Below are 22354 nucleotides of genomic sequence, written 5' to 3'. Positions count from 1 at the left end.
TTTTCACTTTTAGAAATGTCTTCATGAGAATTCACACATTCTGTCTACTGAGTATAACTCACATATGGCCCTTCTCTCTGTCTCTGTCTCTCTCCCTCTCCCTCCTCCCTTTCTCTTTTTGTCTGTCTGTCTCTGTCTCTCTCCCTCTCTCTGTCTCTGTCTCTCCCTCTCCCTCTCCCTCTCTCTTTTTGTCTGTCTGTCTCTGTCTCTCTCCCTCTCTCTGTCTCTGTCTCTCCCTCTCCCTCTCCCTCGCCCTCTCGCTCTCTATATTTAAGGAATCATTTCCTGTCTATCTGTGATCCTGACACTCAGTTTTGTCATCAGCCTTCTGTTTCCCCAATTTTCCACTCTATCTTCCAAATTTCTTTTCAAGTTTGTTGTTAGACATTGTTAGGTCACATCTTGTGTTCTGTTTCTAGCTAGATATCTCTTCCCTACCCCAAAGCTTTGTGTGCTCATAGGTTGGACTTTTGGGAGATGACCAGATCACGAGTGTGTGACCCTGGATTAGTTCACTGATGTGTTTGTAGCTGGGTGTGGTGTTGGGAAGTGAAGACTGGTAGGAAGACACAGATCACTGTGAGGATTTATCTTCCTCCTTCCTCCGTGAATGCTCTCTGTCTCTGTCGCTCCTTCCTGCCACCATGTCATGAGCTGTTTCTCCTTTGCAGTTTCCCTCTGCCATGCTTCCCTGCTTTGGAATTAACTATGGACTGAACACTCTACCAACTACGAGCCAAAATAAACTTTTCTCCTTTAAATTGTGTTTGGTATTGTGTCTCAACAAGAACATAACTAAGACATTTTGTTTAAAAACACGTTGACAGTTTCATCTTGTTTTCAGGATGCAATCAAGCTAATTTAACAAAGCATACAAATTCCTTTATTTCTTGACACTTGCCTACCTCTCTGTTCTTATTTTCTTTTCCACTATTATATATTTCTTGCACTATGCTGAATATAAATATAATAGAAATGCAATGAGAAAATCAAAGCAAAGGAGGGCAGCAATAAATGTTAAGTGGTTCACATTTCAAATAAGGTGGACGTGAAGCTCTTCATTGAAAAAGTGATGTTTCACTACAGAAGTAAAGGAGATGAGGAGTAATCTTTTAGATACTGGGTAATGAGTAGTAAAAGCAGAGAGGGACAAAAGCAGACCTCCTGAGGAGGAACCCTTGCTTGGGTGTCTGGTGTCTGGTGAGGGAGAGGCAGAGCCCAGGGAAAGGGAGTGACTGAGTTCACATTAGCACACAGGTCGGAAAAAAGCTCTGGATTTTACTTGCATGAGGGGTGAGATGATCAGAGGATTTCTAGCACAAGAACATTGCAATCTGTTTTTAATACAATAAGGATAATGGGCTCCTGAATTACAGATTGAAGAAAGAGGAAAAGAGGGAAAGGGGAGCAAACACTAGGAAAGGAGCAAGAGAGCCTGAGGCTCTGGGGCGGGGGGGGGAGCGGGAGGGAGGGGAGGCCCTAGGAAGCCTTTCGCGGTGAGCTGTGCCTGCATGGACCTGTGTGGCAGCCACGGGGCTGACACCGAGCTTGGCAACGTGGAATTTGCTGGAGTCAGAACGAAACAGATTTGTGTATTAGGGGAGGACAATAATCTACTGGCTTGGCATCAAGAGACTGAAGGAAGAGCAATGGGAGGCGCCCACTGGGAACCCTGTGGGGGAAGTTTGCAGAGAGAGAGAGAGAGACAGAGACAGAGAGAGAGACAGAGGCAGAGACAGAGAGAGGGAGAAAGGGGTTTGGAAGAGGAAAGGTGGGTAAACAGGTTCAAAAGAAGATTGGTTTATTTAGATGACTGCATCTTTGTGTGTTCCTGTACCTAACACAGGGGCATAAGAACCTCAGGATCTCAGGGAGGAGAATAAAATCCCCAGACAGGAGAGAGAACAAACGCACCAGTGGACAGGCCCAGCAAGAGGCTGCTCAGAGGCCAGTGCCACAGGTGAAGGCAGTTAAGGAAACAGAAAAGTCCAGAGTTACTGATACAGCAGAGCAACAGGAGAGTCTGGGAGAGGACTGTGCCACCGGGGAGAAAAGGGGGACCTTTTCTGAGTTTAATGTGAGGGGGAGTCCAGCAGTGTCAGTCCAAGAGTATTTTCATCAGTCCTGCTGTCCAATCAGCTCCCTTCCAGGACAGCCGGGTGTTGGGTAAAGACTGATGCCGTGTCTTCATTCAACAAAGCCCAGTGTCCTGGGTGTAACTAGGAGCCTTCCAGTCAAGTAAAATTAATTAATATACAAAGATTAACTGCAGTTAGTGGTCAAGAGGACCAGAGTAAATATATATGCTGGTACTTGAAAGGGACTTTTTTATGTTACATTGGAATTGGAGAAGGAAATTGTATTCTCTAAGACACAGCAGGCGGTCTGGCTATCTGGTGATAGACGGGTAGATTCTGCGTGGAGCTGAGGTGGGGAGCTAACATGCTCATCAGGCAGCTGCTCTGTGTCCTCTACAGAAACAGTGCCAAACAGCCATGAACACCCACAGAGAGGCTGGCTGTGGTCAGATAATTCCTCCACAGGAGCAAGAGTGAAGCTTGACAATGTGGATACAAACAAAACTAGAAAGATATACATGGCAGTAAGAGTTTTTCTGATTGCTACAAATTTCTTAGTAAAAAAGAAAGTGGCTGGGTGTGGTGATTGCAGGCATGTGCCTATAATCCCTGCATTCCAAAAGACTGAGGCACAAGGATTCCAAGTTCAAGTCTAGCCTCAGCATTTTAGAGAACTAGTGAAACCCTGTAGGCCCTCAATAAAGGTTATTTCTTTTTTGCAGAAATTCCTCTGCCATACTATTGGCTTCAGTGTAGGTCATGCAACTAGCCTAGGCTTAGTGTCAGCATCTGTACAGTCACTGTATTAGTCACTTTCTTGTTACTGGGACAAAATACCAGACACCTGTGACTTCAGGGAGAAGCCTTTATGTGGTTCATGGTTTCAGAAGGTTCAGTCCATGCGTGGTCCTCTGGCTGCAAGGCAGAACCTGTAGGGTAGAAGTGCACAGAGGACACTGTTCAGTCTGCACCAACCAGCAGGCAGAGGGAGGAGGAAGGAGCTGGGGACAGGAATGCGCCCTTCCAGCTCACACCCCCAGTGACCTTCTGTTCGGGCTCCACCTCCCAGCAGCACACTCAGGTATGAACTCATTAGCAGATCAAGATACTGATGAGTATGGGGTCCCCATGATCCAGTCATCTTCAAAGTCCCCATTCTGGCCCCTGAGACTTTTGGGGAACATTTTACATCTAAACCCTAACAGCCAGGCAGGCTGGATGCTATGCTGGCATCTTGAATTTCCATTCCATCAATTCAGCTTCATCTAACTGATTAATTAGCTTCAGACTCACTTCTTTTCTCACTCTGCTCCAACATTCTTTAGAAAAAAGCTCTGATCAGCTTTCGTATCTATAGCCAAAGACAACTTTTGAGGAAGCAGATGGTGATATTCAATTGTGTTGCTGTAATTACTTTCTTCTTCTACTATGAACTGGCCACCCAAGAACGGGAACTTCACTTCTTAAACAGTGAAGAATTCAAAGCAGTCTGTTAAAATATTTTTAATGTGAAAGTTATCAAATAATATGTTCTTTTTCCTGAGAAATTCCTTGCTTGATTTAAGGAAAAGGACTATATAAGTTTGTGATCCTAGCATTTACTAATTTCTTTAGGAATTTATCTTCCTAGAAATCATCAGTTCTGGATTTAGAATTAAAGGAAATAAACTGAGATAAGCACTCTAATTGGAGGAAGCAAGGTGGTTTATAAAGCTTGATTCTTTAGAAATGCTATGTTTGCCAAAATTCCTTTTTAAATCTGATGCTCCATGAGGATTAACTGGGAGCAGCACCCTGGTCTATGTGCCTTGGAAGCACTGTGCAAATACTGCTCTATGGTGGGCACCACCAGCCCCAAAACACTCAAAACACTCAGGGTTGTTATCATTGGGGACTGTTGGAAAGGTTGGAGGGTTACTGGTGTGGCTTCAGGTTTCACTTCTCATTTACCTTGAAACAGTATCAAGCATTGCAGGAGATGTCTCCTAAGTAGACCCTGTGGCATTTTGAATTAAAAACACACAACCCAAGGTTAGAGATTGGTTCTGAAATTCCTCTACCATGAAATTGTTTCCTTATTTGAGGAACTAGAGCCCCGTTGAAATGGAAAGCATTTAAACTTTACTACAAGTCATACTCTTTAACAATGCTAATCTCTAATTTTCACTGCTACATTTATAGTGTCCTTAAATAATAGATTTCTATCCTGTTAAACGCTCAGAGAACTGATGAGATTGCCTCATATACAGCAAAAGTAAAAAGAAACCAAACAGATTCAAGTATGTTTTAATGCTTGAGGGCCTCAGTCAACTCGAATTGTCCTTGACATTTGGATATTATAAGCAAATAAGGATCACAACATTTCCTTTGTCTTTATAGCAATCAACATATTTTAGTAAGTGAAGAAAGTGGAGTCAGAATAAAGTTTTCTTTTTTTTTTAATCCCAAAATAAGAAAATAAATGCTTGTTTGTATGCTGTTGGAGACTGTTCAGTAGAAAAAGAAAATTTGGAGAAATAGGAATGAGAGGGAGGGATTGCAGGTGGGGAGGATCCAGGGTACAGATGATGAAGGAATCAGCGTTAGATAAGATAGCTTGATGGTGCATTCCTGTAATCACAGCTACCCAAGGGATTGTAAATTAGAGAGCAGGCCAGGAAATTTAGCACCTTAGAGACCTGTCTGAAAAATAAAATAAAATAAAATAAAATGTAAAAAACAGAGGTGCAGATACAGTTCAATGTAACCTGGCTTCAATCCAAAAACAAGCAAAGAGACAAACAAACAGAAAAGAGAAAACATGTTCACTGAAGGCAGTATCCATGGACACAAAGGATGGTAAGTTCGAGACATAAATAGGGAACCTAGACGTTCTTTTCTGATACCTTTAGCTTCTCAGTTATAGAGAAAAGAAATTCTCAGCTGAGCGGTGTAGTGGAGGAGGGAGCATTAGAAGTTCAAAAGAGGAGACACAAAGAAACACTGAAGATGTAGGAGAACAGGTGGATAGGAAATTCAGTAACTGCTTCTTTGCAAAATTCCTTTTCAAATCTGATGCTTCCTGAGGGTTAAGAGGGAGCAGCACCCAGGCCAGTTCCAAGACTTCTCATGGCATTACAAGCAGTGAGCTTGGCTTTGAGTTTCTTACCAGTCATCCATCACTGCTGTGGTGCAAGTAGAGCACAGATCGGGTGGGGTTAACCACAGAGAACCATCAGGACAAGTTCTGTTGTAATAAACAGAAAGAAAATTTCACAGTGCTAATAAAAGGGTAATTTTTAGAAATAACCAATATAAATGTGTATGCACTGCGTAACAGTATCTAGATATAAAAACAAAACCACTAACAAAGGGAAAAAAATGAAGAAACCCCAAAACATTTTTGTTTCACATTCTTTTCTTAGTAATTGACAAAAACTTAGGCTAAAAGGAAATATACAAGTATGTAAGAGATCTGAACAGCACTATTTGATCTACTGAAATAAACTCAACCCTCTCACTGAAGAATGTTAATTTACAAGCAGGAAACAAGATTAATGAGGAATGGGGTATTTGTACAGTCGTAAAGGATCTTCCTACACAAAACTTACCAGTGATACAGGGGAGATGATTTTTTGGGTGATAATCATAGCGGACTCACTCTGATGAAGGAACTGAGCACTTGCTGATCTGAAGTACAGCATCAGTTCCTGAATGAAACCATAGAGAACTATCAGAAAAATGGCCAAAGTTGGAAACATTCTTTAAAAGGTCAACATGGAAGAAACAGGAAATCGATAGATCTCTTCAGATGAAGAGCTGTGACAGTCAGGTGCACTGTGTGATCCTGGGTTGGTCCTAGAGTGTGGGAAATAGCTCACTGGGACATTTTGGACAGTTGATAATTTGGATAAAACTTTAAACATTAAATCTGTGTTACATTCCCAATTTGGTTAATTTTCCTTTGATGTAAAAGAAATATCATTAATTATTCAGCTTCCCTCTTTCAGCTCTACACCCTGACATAATTTGACATTTACATTTTGATGTTTATCGTTCCACATTTCTTTGTGTAAATGCAAACATATTTTGGTATACTCATGAATATACATTTTTAAATGTGGCAATGTACAACACTTATTTGTTGGATTCTTTTTCCTTTTTTGAAGTTTAAACTATATATCTGGAATCAACAAATGTAGAATCAAATCTTTCTATTTAATAGCTATATAATATTGGATAAGGTGAGTAAGCTTTAATTTATTAAGAGTACAGTATTAATCTAAAACTTTCCTCCATGTTTTGCTATTATAAAAATATTGCCATAAATTCTATATGTTACTTTCATTCATTAATGGTCTATTTAAAGATGTAGATAGATCAAAGCTATTTAGTTTATAATCTTATTTTAAAATTTTATTGTGTACTGCTTCCTGATGATAATTTAACTTGGTAACATAGGCTAAAATAATGCATCTATGCCTTTATCAGTTTAATAAAATAATTAAGTATCAAAATTTGTATTTAAACACATCCTAATTACTTCTGGGATCAGAAACTCTATTAGGTAAATACTACCTAGTTTTACAAAGAGAAAAAGAAAATGAGAATAATGTTCAACAGAGAGAAATATATATTTCTCTCTCTCTCTCTCTTTTTTTTTTTTTTTTTTTTTTTTTTGGTACTGGGGATCGAACTCATAACCTCTTGCTTGAAAGGCAGGCACATATACCACTGAGCTAAATCCCGGCTGAAAAATGTATTTCTTTACCCACAAATAAACAATGCTTTTAACTATCCATTTAACTTTCCATTCAAACACATAGATCAATATTGAATTCCATGTTTCAGATCAGTTAGTAAATTTCATTATTTTGGCTTAAACATGCAAACATGACTTGAAATTTCAGCTGAAGTCGTTGAAACGCTGTCATTTGAAATTAAATATCAGGTTTCCACTTCTCTGCCCCCTTAGAAGTTTTGATGGGGTTAAGGACCTGTTCACTCAGAACTGATCCTTTGGTGTCTCAATTTACAATACTTTAGAATGCGACCTTATTTGGAAAAAGTCTTTACAAATGTAATTAGTGGAATGAGCATGAGGACATATCAAAGTAGAATGGGTTCCTAATGTAATAGGACCAGTGTCCTTAAAAAGGGAGAGAGAGAGAGGGAGAGATTTGGGCAGATCTGCACACAGGGAGAACCTCCAGGGAAGAAGAAGGAAGCGAAGCCATAAATGCTCAGAAATGCAGAAGATATGGGACAGGTCACCAGGAGCTGGGAAAAGCCCTGGTGAGATTCCCTTCAGAAGGAAACCTGCGGACAGGTTGCTCTGTGATTTCTAGCTTCCAGAACTGTGACATAACAAGCATCCAGCTGACCATGCTCACTGTGGCAGCTCTGGCTGTCTCAGTAGGAAGAGGAAGGGTCTGAATCTTCTGCCAGGTTGGCAAGTCCCAGGGTATGTCAACTTTGTGTGCACAAAACCAGAAGGTGTCTGCATTGCCTTAAACATTTTTCTGATACATGCCACAAGAATCTGTTGTTTATATTTGCACCCTATTTAATATTTTCCACTTGAACAGTAGAGTCCAAGATAGTTTTACAGTAATTACAGAATTTAGTTTTAAAGCCAACTTAACTATTAAGCTACATGTGGTAACCAGAATCTTACCTGTGATTTTCTAATCTGTTGCTAAATGTTAAATTGGTTTTTTCCCCATGCTATTATTTTTATGAAAAGGAGAAGATGGGAGTGTTTGACTTATAAAAAATAATTTTAATGTACATTTTCTTTTCTTCAGCACTTTTTTCTGTTTAGTCATTATTTGTATTGCTTTTAGATTTAGATTAGAATGATAGTTTAAATATTCTAGAACAGCTTGTAGAATTTTAATGTCCAATAGGACATTATGTAACAGTTCTTATTTCACTGAAGATGACTTTTATCTAAGTACTCACAAGTGAGAAGGACCTATTTTAGGAAAATGATTTATAATAAATAGCTCCCAGAATCTTCTAGGAACCTGCACTTTCATGAAAAGTTTTGGTGAGGGTTTGTAATATCTGGACAGAAACAGAGAAATATGTTGATAGCATGAGAAAGAAATGAATAAATGATTTTTCTGTACATTTTTTGCAATCCTCATAATTTGAATATGGGACTTTTGTGATGGAAACTTGTGATGTGGTTCACTGAAACCACAGCAAAGTCTAAAGGTGGCAAAGAAAAACCCGGCAGCAAATCATAGCCTGTCTGGGGCACATGTCTTTCACCTTGTACTACAATTAAATAAAAGTGGTCAAAGATCTAGTCTAGATATTAAAACAGAAATATCGAACCTGCTGTAAGATAAATTAGGTAAAATGTCTGAAGACATAGGCATAAAATGAGAACTTTTGGAATAGAACCCCAATTGCTCAAGGAACACACTAAAATCAACAAATGGGAGCATATCAAATGAATAATACTCTGCACAGTCAAGGCAACAACCAAGGAAATAAACAACAAACTGCAGAGACAACCCGAAGAATCCAAAAACAGGGTGTTTTTTTTGGTCAGCTTCTCCTCAGACAGAGGATTAATATCCAGCACACATAAAAACTCTCTAAATATTAGAGACTACAAAATAAAAGACAATAAAAAATGTGTGATTAAAATGAGCAGATACTTCTCTAGAGAAGTACAAATGGTCAATAAATACAATAATTTTATTGGAATAGTCAAGAAATGCAAATTAAAACAGCACTCAGATTCCATCCTACTCCAGGAAGAATGGCTCTCATTAAGAATTTAGGAAAAGAAAAAAAAAAGAAAAAAGCTGATAAAGTTGTAGAATCTTCTACATTATTGATAGGAATGTAAATTAGTACAACTGCTATAAAATATCAGCATGGAGATTCCTCAAAAACTAAAAATACAAATTTCATTTCACTCAATTACCCTTTCCCCAGAGGATTAAAGACATTATATTACAGTGACACATGCATAACTGCGTGTGTAGCAGCACAACTTGGCATAACTAAATTTCAGAAGTGATCTACAGCCCTACCAATGGATGAATGGATAGAAAATGTGGTATGTGTTCACTAGGGAATACTACTTAGGCATAAAGCAGGGTAAACTGAGTCGTTTGTAAGAAACTGTATGCAGCCGGGCGTGGTGGCTCACACCTGTAATCCCAGCACTGGGGAGGCTGAGGTGGGAGGGTCGTTGCAAGTTTGAGACCAGCCTGGGCTACAAAGTGAGCTCAAGGCCAGCCTGAACTGCATAGCAAGATGTAAATATCACATGGTTTCTCTAATGTGAGAAACCCCCAAATATAAATAAAGAGAAGAAAAAGATAATAAATATATATAATATAAAAAAGAAAAGATAGATGATAGGAAATAAGGCGTTGACTTTGTGGAGCTAGGCAGGAGTGTGGGGTGCGGAGAGATGGAAGGCTGGCATGGGGAAGCGGAAGTGAAGAGGATGGAGGGGTCTCTTGCGCGTGTGCCAGTTCCCCACGATGAATGCCATCGTTATGCATTAGAGACACAGACTGATAAAAATAAAGTAAAAAATAAAGCAACAACAAAAACCAAAAGTGCTCTCTCTAAAGGGAGCACTTTTAGCTAACAACCGCCACTGGAAGAACAACAAACCCATCACATAAATGAGGTCCCCGGACCTCTGGGTGTACACTTAATTTTCACCACTGTCACAAAGCAATTAATTTTCCAGCTTTTCTCCCATGTTATTTTCCCGAAGAGACTTTTCTTGAACGATGTAAAAATTTTGTAGTGGAATTACTGTACAAAAATGTATGCTGAAAGAATTCATTTCAAAGGCAATTTCATAATAGTTTCTCCTCACCCTTCTTAATGATCAGTTATTGACTTAGTTTAAAGTTTTGTGGTCTCCTAAATGCTTTCGGGCATATCATGTTATGGTCTCATTTTTAAGTAGTCACATCTCATTTTAATACTCTCATAACTGTTTCATTAGAATCATTTTCTGTTGGAAATAGGTGGAAGTATCAATAAACCTAAGCATTGTTTTGCAAATTGACTCATGATTACGACATTAATGTATTTTAAAAATTGCCAGATAGATAAAAGAAAAGAAACAACTTTGGGCCATTAAGGAAATATGTCCCAATGAGTTGTGGTCAAACATGGCCCTCACAGAACCATAGAATACTGAGTTTTTTAATTGCATCAACATAGTGAAATGATCACATTACGGGCCACAGGGTGTGAAACTTCTGAGAATTTGCTGGTTCTCAAAGATATTTAATGTCATGGGGTTTCTATCGTATTTTCTCTGTGGCACTTACTGCTTTAGATTTGATGTTTATTCCTATAACACACACTGTTTGCATGAAGAGACATCGGTGGATGCCCTTCAGAATCAGCACCTGGCCACGCAGCTGGTAGCCAGTGACAACGGACTGCAGCAGACACACAGAGCCAGAGCCAGGTCACCCCAGCAGCAGGGCAGGATAACAGCGCACGTAGGGAAGCACTGGGGCGTCAGGATCAATAAGTGGGTTTGGGGTTGCAGCTTGGGCATTTGGTCTCTGAAAGGTTTGCCAGCACCATACTGGGCCCTCAGTGCGTGCTTAGAGAGCACAATGAGTGTTGAATGGAAAGAACCACTGAGAAAAATCCTCCAGAGATGAGAGCTTTCATTATGGTTCTCCCCTAAGTGACCTCTCTCTCTCTCCCTCTTTCACTCTCTCTCTTTCTTCTTCTTCTTCTTATTTTTTTTTTTCCTTTTTATCGGTACTGGGGATCGAACTCATGACTGCCTGCTTGCAAGGCAGGCGCTTATGCCGCTGAGCTAAATCCCCAGCCCCCTCTCTTTCTTCTTTTTTCCCTCTTTCTCTGTCTTTCACAGCATCTCTTTAGCTCCATATCTGGAAAAACAGAAGAGTGCCTGGATGGTTTGAGAATCCCTCAAACACTAAGTTTGATTTGTAAGTGTCCCCAACAGACTCGCTCCCTTCCTCTGCAGCCCTTGTGGAAAGGCTCCTTCTCCCTCCTCTTTTCCTAGCTCTGTCACTGTTTTGAATATGCATGTAATTAAACAGAGGCATGGCTTCTGTGTATACTTTCTATCATTTGCAAGTGTCTGTGTTTAGTCTCCTCTGTGGGGAGCTGGTTCTAAAATTATAAGCTTTTATTTTCAGCCTACCATTTGTGCACCCCATAAATATATGGAAGTGTCAGTTTCCTTGGAAAACTAGTATGTTAGTTCCTGATTTTCTTTAACTAATGGTTGCTTTCTTCATCTTTTTCACAGGAGAATTTAGTATTTTAGATAGAAATTTATGTGACAGCAGTTCCTCTCTTTTGTCATGGACTTCGTTTTAGGAGCCAGTGCCTCGGAAGTGGCTTCAGCGCTCAAGTTGAGGGAAAGAGGACAAGATCTGAGGCCACGGCCTTGGCAGCTGGTAATCTAGTGTTTGTGGGAGCAGGGCAGTGGACTTTTGCAGCTAGGGACGCTGAGAGCCTTTCTTTTCACTGGTGGAAAAAATAAGTCACACCTTGTAGCCTAGTGAAAGCAGAAACTGTTTTGTAGGCATAGTCTCTAACAGATTTGTATTCCAGTTTTAGTTATAAAATGTGCGTGTGGACTATTGGACCATCTAACTGACTGCTTAGAAAATGACCTCACTGAATTACACAGAGAACTTTTTATACGTCTCACAGCGCCTTCTCTCAGATCTTCAGTTGTCCCTTGTTCCATAGACCTACGTGCAGCCAGTTCTGTAATGTTTTATCCGGCCCAGCTCAGAGAAGTCAGTTGATGAAAGTTTGATTCTGACTCACAGTTTAGAGGTGTCAGTCCATGATCAGCCCGGATGCTTTGGACCTATGGTGGCAAATCGTGGTGGGGGACACATGGAGGAGCAAAGCTCCTCACCTCATATCTGGAGAGCAAGGGAGAGAGAAAAAGAGGGTCTGGAGTCCAGAAGAGTCTGGGGACCGATGATGCCCTCTGAGTGTCTTCTCCGGTAACCATAACACCTCCCCCTCAACCTCACCTCAGGTCTCAGAGATTCCACCACCTAAGGGCACCAAGCCAAGCTGGTGCTGTTAATACATAAGTCTTTGGGGCATTCAGATTCAAAGCATAGCACGCTGGCACTCTGACGCACAGGGATGGTGAAATCACAGAAAACAACATTAAGCCCTCTTTTGAATGACTTGCCTTCAAACATTTGAGGGCAGTATTCTTTATTTTCATGTTAATCCCACTCGTAGGGATTGAGCATCCGTATCTTCTTTCATTTCCTCTGTTGGAATTTCCCAGATTGGCACTATCTTCATCCAGAGAGCAGTCTATTTAACAGAGTGCTTCAGCGACTGGTGGAACTGTCATTTATTTTAAAACAACACATTTGTTAATAAGACCTGAAATAACATTTGCTTTTCTGAAGATTTCTTCATCATGGCAGTTTATTTTAAGCCCACAGTAGCATCTTTCTTAAATATAATTCCTACAACAACTTAGAATAAAACATCTCTTGGCTTTGTCTTGAGCTCCCCTCGCAGACCACTATCCACCGCTGTGAGTTCTGGGGCCCGAATTTAGGGGCAGCTACTCACCCATGCCTTTGTCTCTAATCTCATCCCTTTGGTTCCGGTCTGTCATCTCAAACTGTGTGCTCAGGATGGCAGAGCCAGCCGCAGTTTACTTCCTGTAATCTAATATAGCAAACCTCACGCCTCTCCTGTGGCTCCACAGCGGGAGATCATTACCCTGATTTCCTCAGCCCTCTGTGGAGATGAGTGCACTGTGGGTGCCAGCGGTGTCGGGCAACATGAAAAATATGATTTAATTATTGAGAATGTTTGGATAAACACTTGAAGTTCTTGTGCAGTCTCCTAATTGAATCCATTGATGCCTATAAATGTGGTAGGAATTTTAGCATTTTGAGGTCTTTGTTATTCTACTTTTAGGGGATTTTTGGAAGCATTATGATTTCTTGTTGGGAGCCGCAGCCCCGAGCCCGGTCGCCTTACTTGGCGGACGTGAGGCCTGTAGGAAAGAGCAAAGCCTGAGGTAGATTACCCCTCCCATCGAGCACGTTAGTTTCCTGCTTACCGCGTAAGCAACCCGCTCAACAATATAGTCTGCCTGGCAACTGATGATGTTAGCCAATCAGCTTGCCTTGCTTACTTTAACATGATTGGACACTGTATCCGTATATATACTGGTGCCACCCCTGGGGGGGGAAAAAGAAGCCCGGAAGTAGAAGCCCAAAAGGAGCCGCGGGGAGCGGACCAGAGGAGGCTTCGGCTGGGAGCGATCCCAGGGCAGGCTGTACGGAGAAGGAAAATAAAAGAAAAGGTTGTCCACTGCCAGACTTTGTCGTGTGTCCTTCCTGCCGGCCGGGAGCGGACATCGACATTTGGAGGCCTGCACGGGGACTGATCACCCCCGAGACGTGACAGCGGACAACGCTCCAGTACAGAGCTTCGAGACAGGTGAGTTGGGGATAAGCCTGGGCTCTGGGTGGCGCGCACCTACAGGGCTTTTAGACTCCCCTCAGGCTCACGCGTAAGTGGCGGATTCCTTGGGCCTCACGCGGTGAGTAACATATTAAAAGATGGGAAACATGCTAGGTAGCAACACTAAGAGCGAGGGTGGTTGTGGAGAAAGCTCTCAAGAGCTTACAAAAGTACGCAGGGTATTTGAGCAGGCCCAGTCAGGGAGCTCCCGAGAGGGGCCTGTTAAGGGGAATAAAGATGCTAAGGAGAAGGACGGGGCTCTAGCCTCGGAGTCGTCTGACTCCGAGGACGAGGAAAGTTGAATGGCAAGGAGGCCAAAGAGACCAGCTGTCAGGAGCCTAAGTCGCTCGATAAGGAGTCGCAGGGTTCTTTCCCAGCGTTGCGCCGCGAATTGCGCTCCGCTCAACTTGGTCTGCGGAGGAGTAGGGAGCTCCTGAGCGCTCCCCGGCGCGAGAGGGAGGCGAAGCCTTCCGCCCCACCTTGGGGGGTGTTCCCGGAGGCGATCCCTCGCCGCGAGGCGGCCGCCCAGGAGCTCCCTTCCTCTTCGCCAGAACAGGAAGTGATACACGGGCCCCCATTTTCCGCCCAATCATGGCCGCCGTCTTATGCTCCGCCGCCGGCGGGTCGGTATTTTTACAGGCGGCTTTGGCAGGGGGGACGTTTGTCTCATGAGGTACATCCACCACCTGGGATAGATAGTGGCCCCTACGGGATATTTCCTTTACAAGTAGCTATGGGCCAGGGACGTAATGCATGGGAGCCTTTTGAGATAAAGCAGATTAGAGAACTTAAAAATGCAGTTACAACCTTTGGGCCGACTGCGCCTTACACCATTGCCATGCTGGAGAATCTGTCTTCTGGGCCCCTCACCCCTGCGGACTGGATTCAGCTGGCAAAGGCGTGTCTGCCCTCGGGCAGTTACCTGGATTGGCGAGCCTGGTACGCAGAGTTCTCTGCAGAGCAGGCTGAGAGAAACGCCAATCGGGGAAACCGGGGGTGGAACAAAGAAATGCTTATGGGAGAAGGTCGGCACGCTGATGATCAGACTCAGTTCCCCGGCGCTGTCTATGAACAAATCAATGCCATAGGGCTCCGCGCCTGGAAGCAAGTAAGTGGTGCCGGAACAGCCTCCTTGTGTCTTTCAAAAATAATTCAGGGTACCACAGAGCCATTTGTTGACTTTGTGGCCCGAATGCAAGATGCTGCCGATAAGATATTTTCTGATCCGGGAGTGGCTCGACCGCTGGTAAGGCAGCTGATTTTTGAGCAATGTACAAAGGAGTGCAAGGCAGCGATAGCTCCTCATAAGAACAAGGACCTCAACGCCTGGATTAGGATATGCAGAGAGATAGGGGGGCCGCTCTCCAACTCGGGAGTGGCTGCTCTCCTGGCCGCGGCTGTACAGCAGAGGGGACCTCGCGGGTCAGGAGGGGAATGTAAGGCTAAAGGGTGTTTTGCCTGTGGGGAGCCAGGACACATTAAACGTCATTGCCCAAACAATGCAGATGCTAGGCCTCGCCCTAGGAATGAAGAACCATATGTTTGTGGGCGATGCAAGAGGGGATCACACAAAGCTGAGGAGTGTAGGTCGGTCTTTGATGCTCAGGGCAACCGTATTTGTGGACGAGATGCTAGAGAGCCAAAAAACAGCCAGAGGGGGCCCCCTTCACAGGCGGGCCCCCGCCCCAGAGACAGGACAGCTCAGGATGGCAGCCTTCAACAAGGGCCACCCCTGGGTCAGCAGGTGTGGACCTCAGTGTCGCCTCCAGACTTATACAAAAGGTCACCATTAGGACGGATGGCGTTAGGACCCTAAATGACATACAAAAACTATTGGGAGACATTAATTGGATTAGGCCATATTTACATATACCAAATTCAGATCTCAAACCCCTGTTCGACCTTCTGAAGGGAGACCCAGATATAGCCTCCCACAGGAGGCTCACTCCTGAGGCAAGAGCTGCCTTACAGAGAGTGGAAAAAGCCTTAGGTGGGGCTACCTTACACAGAATTGAACCAGGGCGACCCTTTGATGTCTGTTTGCTACAGACTAGTCTACAGCCCACAGCGGTGATTTGGCAGAAAGGACCATTACTGTGGATACACCCTAAGGTCTCACCTGCAAAAGTCATAGAGCATTACCCGGAGGCAGTCGCTTCATTGGCCCTTGAAGCGCATGATAGAGCTGTCCAACATTTTGGCTCAGGACCACAAGCCATCCGAGTACCCTATACCGCCAGCCAGATCAAGACCCTGGCTGCCTGCATAGATACATGGGCCATTCTGAGATGTGTTTTCCATGGGGATATAAACAATCAATACCCTAAAGACCCTATCTTGTCATTTGTTACTCAGCACCCTGTAATTTTTCCAAAGGTTACTGCCTCTGAGCCATTAGTCCCAGCAACTACAATATACACAGATGGCTCCAAGACGGGGATAGGCGCCTATGTGATCCTAGGCAAGCCCCCAGTTACCATACAATTTGAACCTGATCAGCCTCAGGTGGTGGAACTGCAGATCGTTAAAATGATTCTTGAACGGTTCTCAGAAGCCATTAACATTGTCTCCGATTCTAGGTATGTGGTCAATGCTATGCAAGTGCTTGAGACTGCCGGTTTAATTAGATCCACTTCCACAGTGGCTGGGCTGTTCCTGTCTATCCAGACATTGCTTCAGAACAGACACCATAAGGTCTTCACCACCCACATAAGAGCACATACATCCCTGCCAGGGCCCATGGCACAGGGGAATGCGGCTGCTGATACTGCCACTCGCCCGTTATGGATTTTTACCTTACTAACACCAATCGAGCGAGCCCGTGCCTTCCATGATAAGTTTCATGTCAATGCCAGGACACTAGCAAACCATTTCCATGTTTCCAGAGCAGATGCACGAGATATCGTGCGACTATGTGACTCCTGTGCCACATACAAACCTGCCATACCGATGGGAGTAAACCCTCGAGGTTTGATCCCTGGTGATGTTTGGCAGATGGACATCACACATATACAGGAGTTTGGAACTCTTAAATATGTTCATGTTTCCACAGACACCTGTTCTCACGTCATATTTGCAACAGCAGAAACAGGTGAAAAAGTGTCTAATGTGATCAATCATTGCCTGGCGGCTTGGGCTGCATGGGGCAAACCAAAAATATTAAAAACTGATAATGGACCAGCCTATATAGGCAAAGCCTTCAATGAGTTCTGCAAAATGATGGAGGTTCAATTAAAACATGGTATCCCATACAATCCCCAAGGTCAAGGAATCATTGAGAGGGCTCATAGAAGCCTCAAAGAAATTTTACAAAAACAAAAAGGGGGAGTAGGCCAACGCCTGGCCCCAAAGGCATGATTATCCATGGCACTATTCACACACAATTTTTTAAATTTAAATAATGATAATCGCTCTCCAGCTGTGGAGCACTGCAACCCTTCCCCCAACCATAAAGGGTGGGTGAAGTGGAAAGATGTCCTGACAGGACAATGGATGGGCCCGGATCCAGTGGTCAGCTGGAACCGAGGCGCGGTTTGTGTTTTCCCACAGGAATCGGGACGAGAACCACTGTGGGTACCGGAGAGACTGACACGGGCGACAAAGCCCTCGACTGAAGATCAGACCTGCCCTACCGGAGATCCATCACAGACCAACCAACAAGATGAATAAAAATAGCGGTAGCCCGAAATGGACAAGAAGATCCTCAGGCATATGCATGGCTCGCTCGCCTAGCCTACGACCGAGTCTAGGGACGGTGAGCTTCCCACACTCCTCCTCTAAAAAATTATGACATAGCTGGGTAGGAGAGTCAATGACGGGTAAGAGCGTACTCCCCCGGTGCGACTCAACCTAAGCCAGGCCCTACCCCATCCTGCACGTAAGCCGCTGGACTGTTAGATGCTGCCCAGGTCTAAATTTCTCTCCGAGGGGATTTCTTTACGGAGAGAAAATGAGTGCAAGCTTGTGTGCATCCAGGTTCCGTCCAGTTTGTGCCTGGCCCTAGAAAAAGGATGAGGGCCTCAGGGCCTTGGCAGACCATGGGACGGCCGACCAGGGTCTAAGCCAAGGACCTACGGTGGGCCTACACATAGGGCATAAGCCTCTGCACCCAGTCCAGGAAGGGCTACGATGCGCACATTCATAAAAAATAAAAAAGGGGGAGATGTTGGGAGCCGCAGCCCCGAGCCCGGTCGCCTTACTTGGCGGACGTGAGGCCTGTAGGAAAGAGCAAAGCCTGAGGTAGATTACCCCTCCCATCGAGCACGTTAGTTTCCTGCTTACCGCGTAAGCAACCCGCTCAACAATATAGTCTGCCTGGCAACTGATGATGTTAGCCAATCAGCTTGCCTTGCTTACTTTAACATGATTGGACACTGTATCCGTATATATACTGGTGCCACCCCTGGGGGGGGAAAAAGAAGCCCGGAAGTAGAAGCCCAAAAGGAGCCGCGGGGAGCGGACCAGAGGAGGCTTCGGCTGGGAGCGATCCCAGGGCAGGCTGTACGGAGAAGAAAAATAAAAGAAAAGGTTGTCCACTGCCAGACTTTGTCGTGTGTCCTTCCTGCCGGCCGGGAGCGGACATCGACAATTTCTCATTATTTTTAAGAGTTTGTCTCTCTGGTCTGGTGCCCAGCATTGAATGGTGTAGTGAAGTGTCAGGGGCAGCCCTGCAGGACGCTGACTCAGGTCCTAAAATAATCCCAGCTGCAAATTAAGGGGCGGACTCTGAAAAAGACACTGAGGCTTGGAGAACACGTTCAAGGACAGAGGGATGAAGAGATGGGCTGTTGTCCATAGGTCTGAAATGAGATGCAAATATTGGCCTACAGGCATTTTCTGCTTTACAAGGAAATATAATGAAGCATGAACCACAGAATGACCTCTGGGATGCAGCCAGGTAGACTCCAGGGAAAGGTTAAGGGGTTTTGTTTTGGTTTTTCTCCTTATCGCACATTCAGGATTTAAAAAATGTTTTATTGGCCCGGTTTTAATCATATCAGTGAAAACATCTTTCCTACAGTCCTGATATAGTTTCCTCAACTTTTGTCTGAGAAATCAGAAGCTGTCGTGCGAGATCAGAGATATTTTTTACTTCTAAGGATTTTTGTGTTTAAATAGTTTTTCTCCCCAAACCTACTAATAGAGAGTTTAGGTGATGGACTCAGTTCTTTCTAAACCCCAGGGATCTTTCTGTGAACATTCTCTCCTCTAAATATGAGACAGCACACACAGCACATGACTAAGTTTCTGCTGCTCAGCAAGTACTTTCCAATTTTCTCCCTTCACCGTGGATCCGAGCATTCTAAAACCACTGTCTCTCAGTGCTTTGCCTCATAACAGATAAATAACAGATTAATTTGAAGGAGCTTATAGGAAAGTGCCGCAGCTTCACTACAATGTCAGTAAGGGCTCAGCTCATTCCGGCCAATTCTTGTTTGCTGCTTCGGTTTGCTTTGTATTTGTTGTTTGGTTTTGTTTCTTAGTGATCTCAAGACAATGAATCTTACTCCTTGAAAAATCAGAAGGCTGTTTTGTATGACCTGGAACTCTACCATTACTGAACTTAATAGAAGGATGAGGCTCTATCCCCACAGAGAAGAAAATCATAAATCAGTAGAAGAGACCGTGGCCAGGTACGATGAGGAAAGTGTTTGCTTGTCATATTTGAAACAGAGATGGCAGTGACTTCCAGACCTTGTTCGCCTGGAGAAGGAGGAAGATGAACAGCCTTCAAGTCTGTATGCATGGGTTTAAGTCCAGGAATGACAGATCTGCGATGGCCTTCAGGGTTATGCTCCTTCGAAATGTCAAAGAGTAAGCTAAAGTCACGTGGTCCTGAGTCTTCTGAGATAAATCAGAGATGAAATTAGACACTGACAGGTGACAAGTGTCATTTTGTAAACCTTGCTCAAATTGTAACTGAAAGTTCTAACTCTAACCCAACTCTTTCTCCTAGTGATTCCATTACCAAAAATTCTTCACCTCTGACAACATTTTCTTTCTGTGTCCCAAAGTAGGGCCAGGGAGCTGTGTGCATGCTCCTAAGGAAGAAGTCAGCCATGTCCCTTTTAGAATGTTCTAAACTGGCCAAACACTAACTACAGCAGGGCACAGGAGAACCGCAGGTACACGTGAGCGGGGCGCTCACCTAACGACCTGCCCCGTACAGACCAGAGACGATGCTTCTGCCTGACTCGTGAGATCGAATCCTTTTTGTATCTGTTCTCTTCGAGCACCATCCTTAGTGCCCTCCTGTCTAGATTATCCTCTGCTAGTGCAGATCTCCCCAGAAATAAGTGAATTCATGAGCAATGACCAACAAAGCTCTGGGGCAGGAAATGAGGCTGCCTTTCTGCACCATCAGACTTGTGTATGTTTCAGTTACTACGAATCATGAGCCTTCCAGAAGTATTCTTAGGCATAATGGGTCTCATGTCACCAGCGACGCTTCTGCAAGGGCAGCTCTTCACAGATGTCAGCTGAGTGCTGCAAATGTACGTGCACAGAGACTGTTCACTTTGGTTCTTAACATGCTCCCACCTTACACCAATTATAGAACCTGCCCATGAGTTTAAAAGTGCTGTGTTGAGGATCAAATCTGTTCTTTCGCCTGCATTTTAGTATACTAGTATAACGCTAGTAAGTAATATCCTTTAACATGTCCAAGTCATACACTGTTTCTTAAGGGTTTGACAGACATTATAGACATTTTCTTCTGAAAAATGCATGCATGCACATGAGTGATTTTGTACTGAATTTTGCCTTGTCTGCAGAATCCCTGTGATGTACCTGGGAGAGTCAGAAGACACCTGACCTCAACTGTTTCAGGAGGATGGGAAGCTGGTGGTGAGGACAAGCATTTGCATGAGTTTCCCATGGGATGTGAAGGCTGATGCCACTTGTGAAAGAGAGCTGGCTGATCACTGTCTGTGCCGGGCATCCACTCAGGACAGTACCTGTGCCCTTCTACTGTGACATGTGTTTAATTTTGACCTTGTACTGTGGCTTGGATAAGTGTCTTCCAAAGATCTACATAGTAAACGCTTGGTCCCTTGGGTGATGTGCGTGAGTGGTGGGCCCTACACGACAGTGGCCTAATGGAATTGTTTGTGTATTGGAGGCATGCCCTTGAGGGGGACTCTGGGCCTCTTTCTGTTATAGATTTAAAAACTGGTAGTCAACTTAACGTCAGCGGAATTAAATCACCATTGTGCTGAGCATAGATGTTCCACCTGAGGAAAGTTGCCAGCATAAATAGAGATGTGGAGAACAAGGCGTTGAGGCGTTAGGTATCGTGGGTTTCACTAAGTGTTGCTGTTTGAGTCGTTGGTTTTCCTGGAGGAGCTCTGGTCCTCACATCGCGCACTGCTTCCTGGCTCCCGAGGGGAAGACATGTGACACTCAATTTCCAGGACAAACTTGTCACGCTGGCTTCCTGGCATGCACTCGGCTGTGCTTTTCGTCAGAGCAGCTCAGGACTTCTATGCTGCTGAGGATGGCTGTGCTGCTTTCAGGACAGCCCTGGTCTTTATTATGAGTGTGACTTCTCGACTCTAGCATAGAACCCTCAACCTACCAGCCCAGCTCCAGCTCCTTCACCCTGCTAGCATAGACTTTCTGGCTTCCACCACTGACCTTTGGGCATGGATTCGCAAAAGAGACTGGCATGAGTCCTTCTTGTGGGCTCTAGATCTTCAGTTGGACTTGTGGGAGGCATTGTCATGAGCTCTGGGTCTTCATCTGTACTCGTGTGGAACTTTGCTGTGAGATTCAGGCCCTTGGCTGAATATTCTATATCTTTGGTGTTGTGGACAGATTTCCTGCACTTTCTTGTGTTAACTCTGGGTGACTGTCATAAAATATTATAAATTCCATGTCCTCACAAGCCCTGACTACAACATCTTTTCTCCCTGTCTCGCTTCCTGGTCATTAGGAGCGCAGTGTCCCCTACTGTGTTTGCTCACCACAAGGCTAAAAGCAGTGAGAGCAGTCACCCATGGACTGGTGCCTCTGAAAACATGAGATAAAATAAACTTTATGCGCTGATTTTCTTGGGATTTTTTTTGTTATAGCAACAGGAAGTTGACTAATACACCTTGTATGTGGGAAGCACAGTTGAACATTGCCAGAAAGAAAGGCCAAGGGTAGGAGGACATGGTGGGTACCATGGAGGGAGGAGGTAGTGCACAATTTTGAGTGCACTGCCACTAGGAAACAGCACCCAGATACAGCTGTGCTGCTGTGCTGCACCTCAGAAGGAACGTGTAGCTGTGATTACATGTCAGGTTCCCAATGTTGCTCTGTTAATCACAAGATTGGTCCCCAATTCCTCTCCTCTGTCTCCATATTCTTTGCAATGTCCATTTGCAGCTTTTCCAACAAAGAAACAATTTTTCTGTGCCTCCTAAGTCTGGTTGGAATTTATGACTGTCTAACAGAATATAGTCTAACAGAATTAATAGTGTTCTGGTTTTGAGTCATCTCAATATCGTGATGTCTTCTGTCTCTGCCAAGAAAATACTCTCAGATGCACCTGCAGGAAGGTGAGAATGGGACCAGATACCCCAGACTGATGATTCATATGTAACAACAAAACAACAATAAGAAAAAAACCAAAGAGCAAAGATAATCAAGGATACCTTGCTAACCTGCAGATAGTTATCTGCAGCTGACCACAGATAAAAGAATGAGCTCCATTGTATATGATTTAGATGCTCAGAACAACCTTTAATCCTTATAGATGCATGGCCAAAAAGAATTTTTGTTCTTGGATACCCCTGTGGTTACTG

At 43.9% G+C, this 22354-nt stretch overlaps 1 protein-coding gene across 1 annotated transcript; it reads left to right on the top strand.

The window, feature by feature from the left end:
- Positions 1-11282: 11282 nt before the first annotated feature.
- Positions 11283-21611, top strand: LOC134478718 (endogenous retrovirus group K member 24 Gag polyprotein-like). The gene is made up of 2 exons (XM_063260888.1): positions 11283-19198; positions 20339-21611. The coding sequence occupies exon 1, from the start codon at positions 14299-14301 to the stop codon at positions 15379-15381; it is 1083 nt and encodes a 360-aa protein (XP_063116958.1). The 5' UTR covers positions 11283-14298; the 3' UTR covers positions 15382-19198; positions 20339-21611.
- The last annotated feature ends 743 nt before the right edge of the window (positions 21612-22354 follow it).

This window comes from Cavia porcellus, unplaced genomic scaffold (assembly GCF_034190915.1).
Source record: "Cavia porcellus strain 051 isolate PalLab524CR breed Dunkin Hartley unplaced genomic scaffold, mCavPor4.1 scaffold_14, whole genome shotgun sequence".
Lineage (NCBI taxonomy): Eukaryota > Metazoa > Chordata > Mammalia > Rodentia > Caviidae > Cavia > Cavia porcellus.
Note: the sequence above shows the minus strand (reverse complement) of the source record. Positions and strands in the feature narration are given on the sequence as shown.

What these genes read in the sequence shown, in the direction of transcription:
- LOC134478718 (XM_063260888.1), top strand. Translation starts at nt 14,299, where the DNA reads ATGGGCCAGGGACGTAATGCATGGGAGCCTTTTGAGATAAAGCAGATT.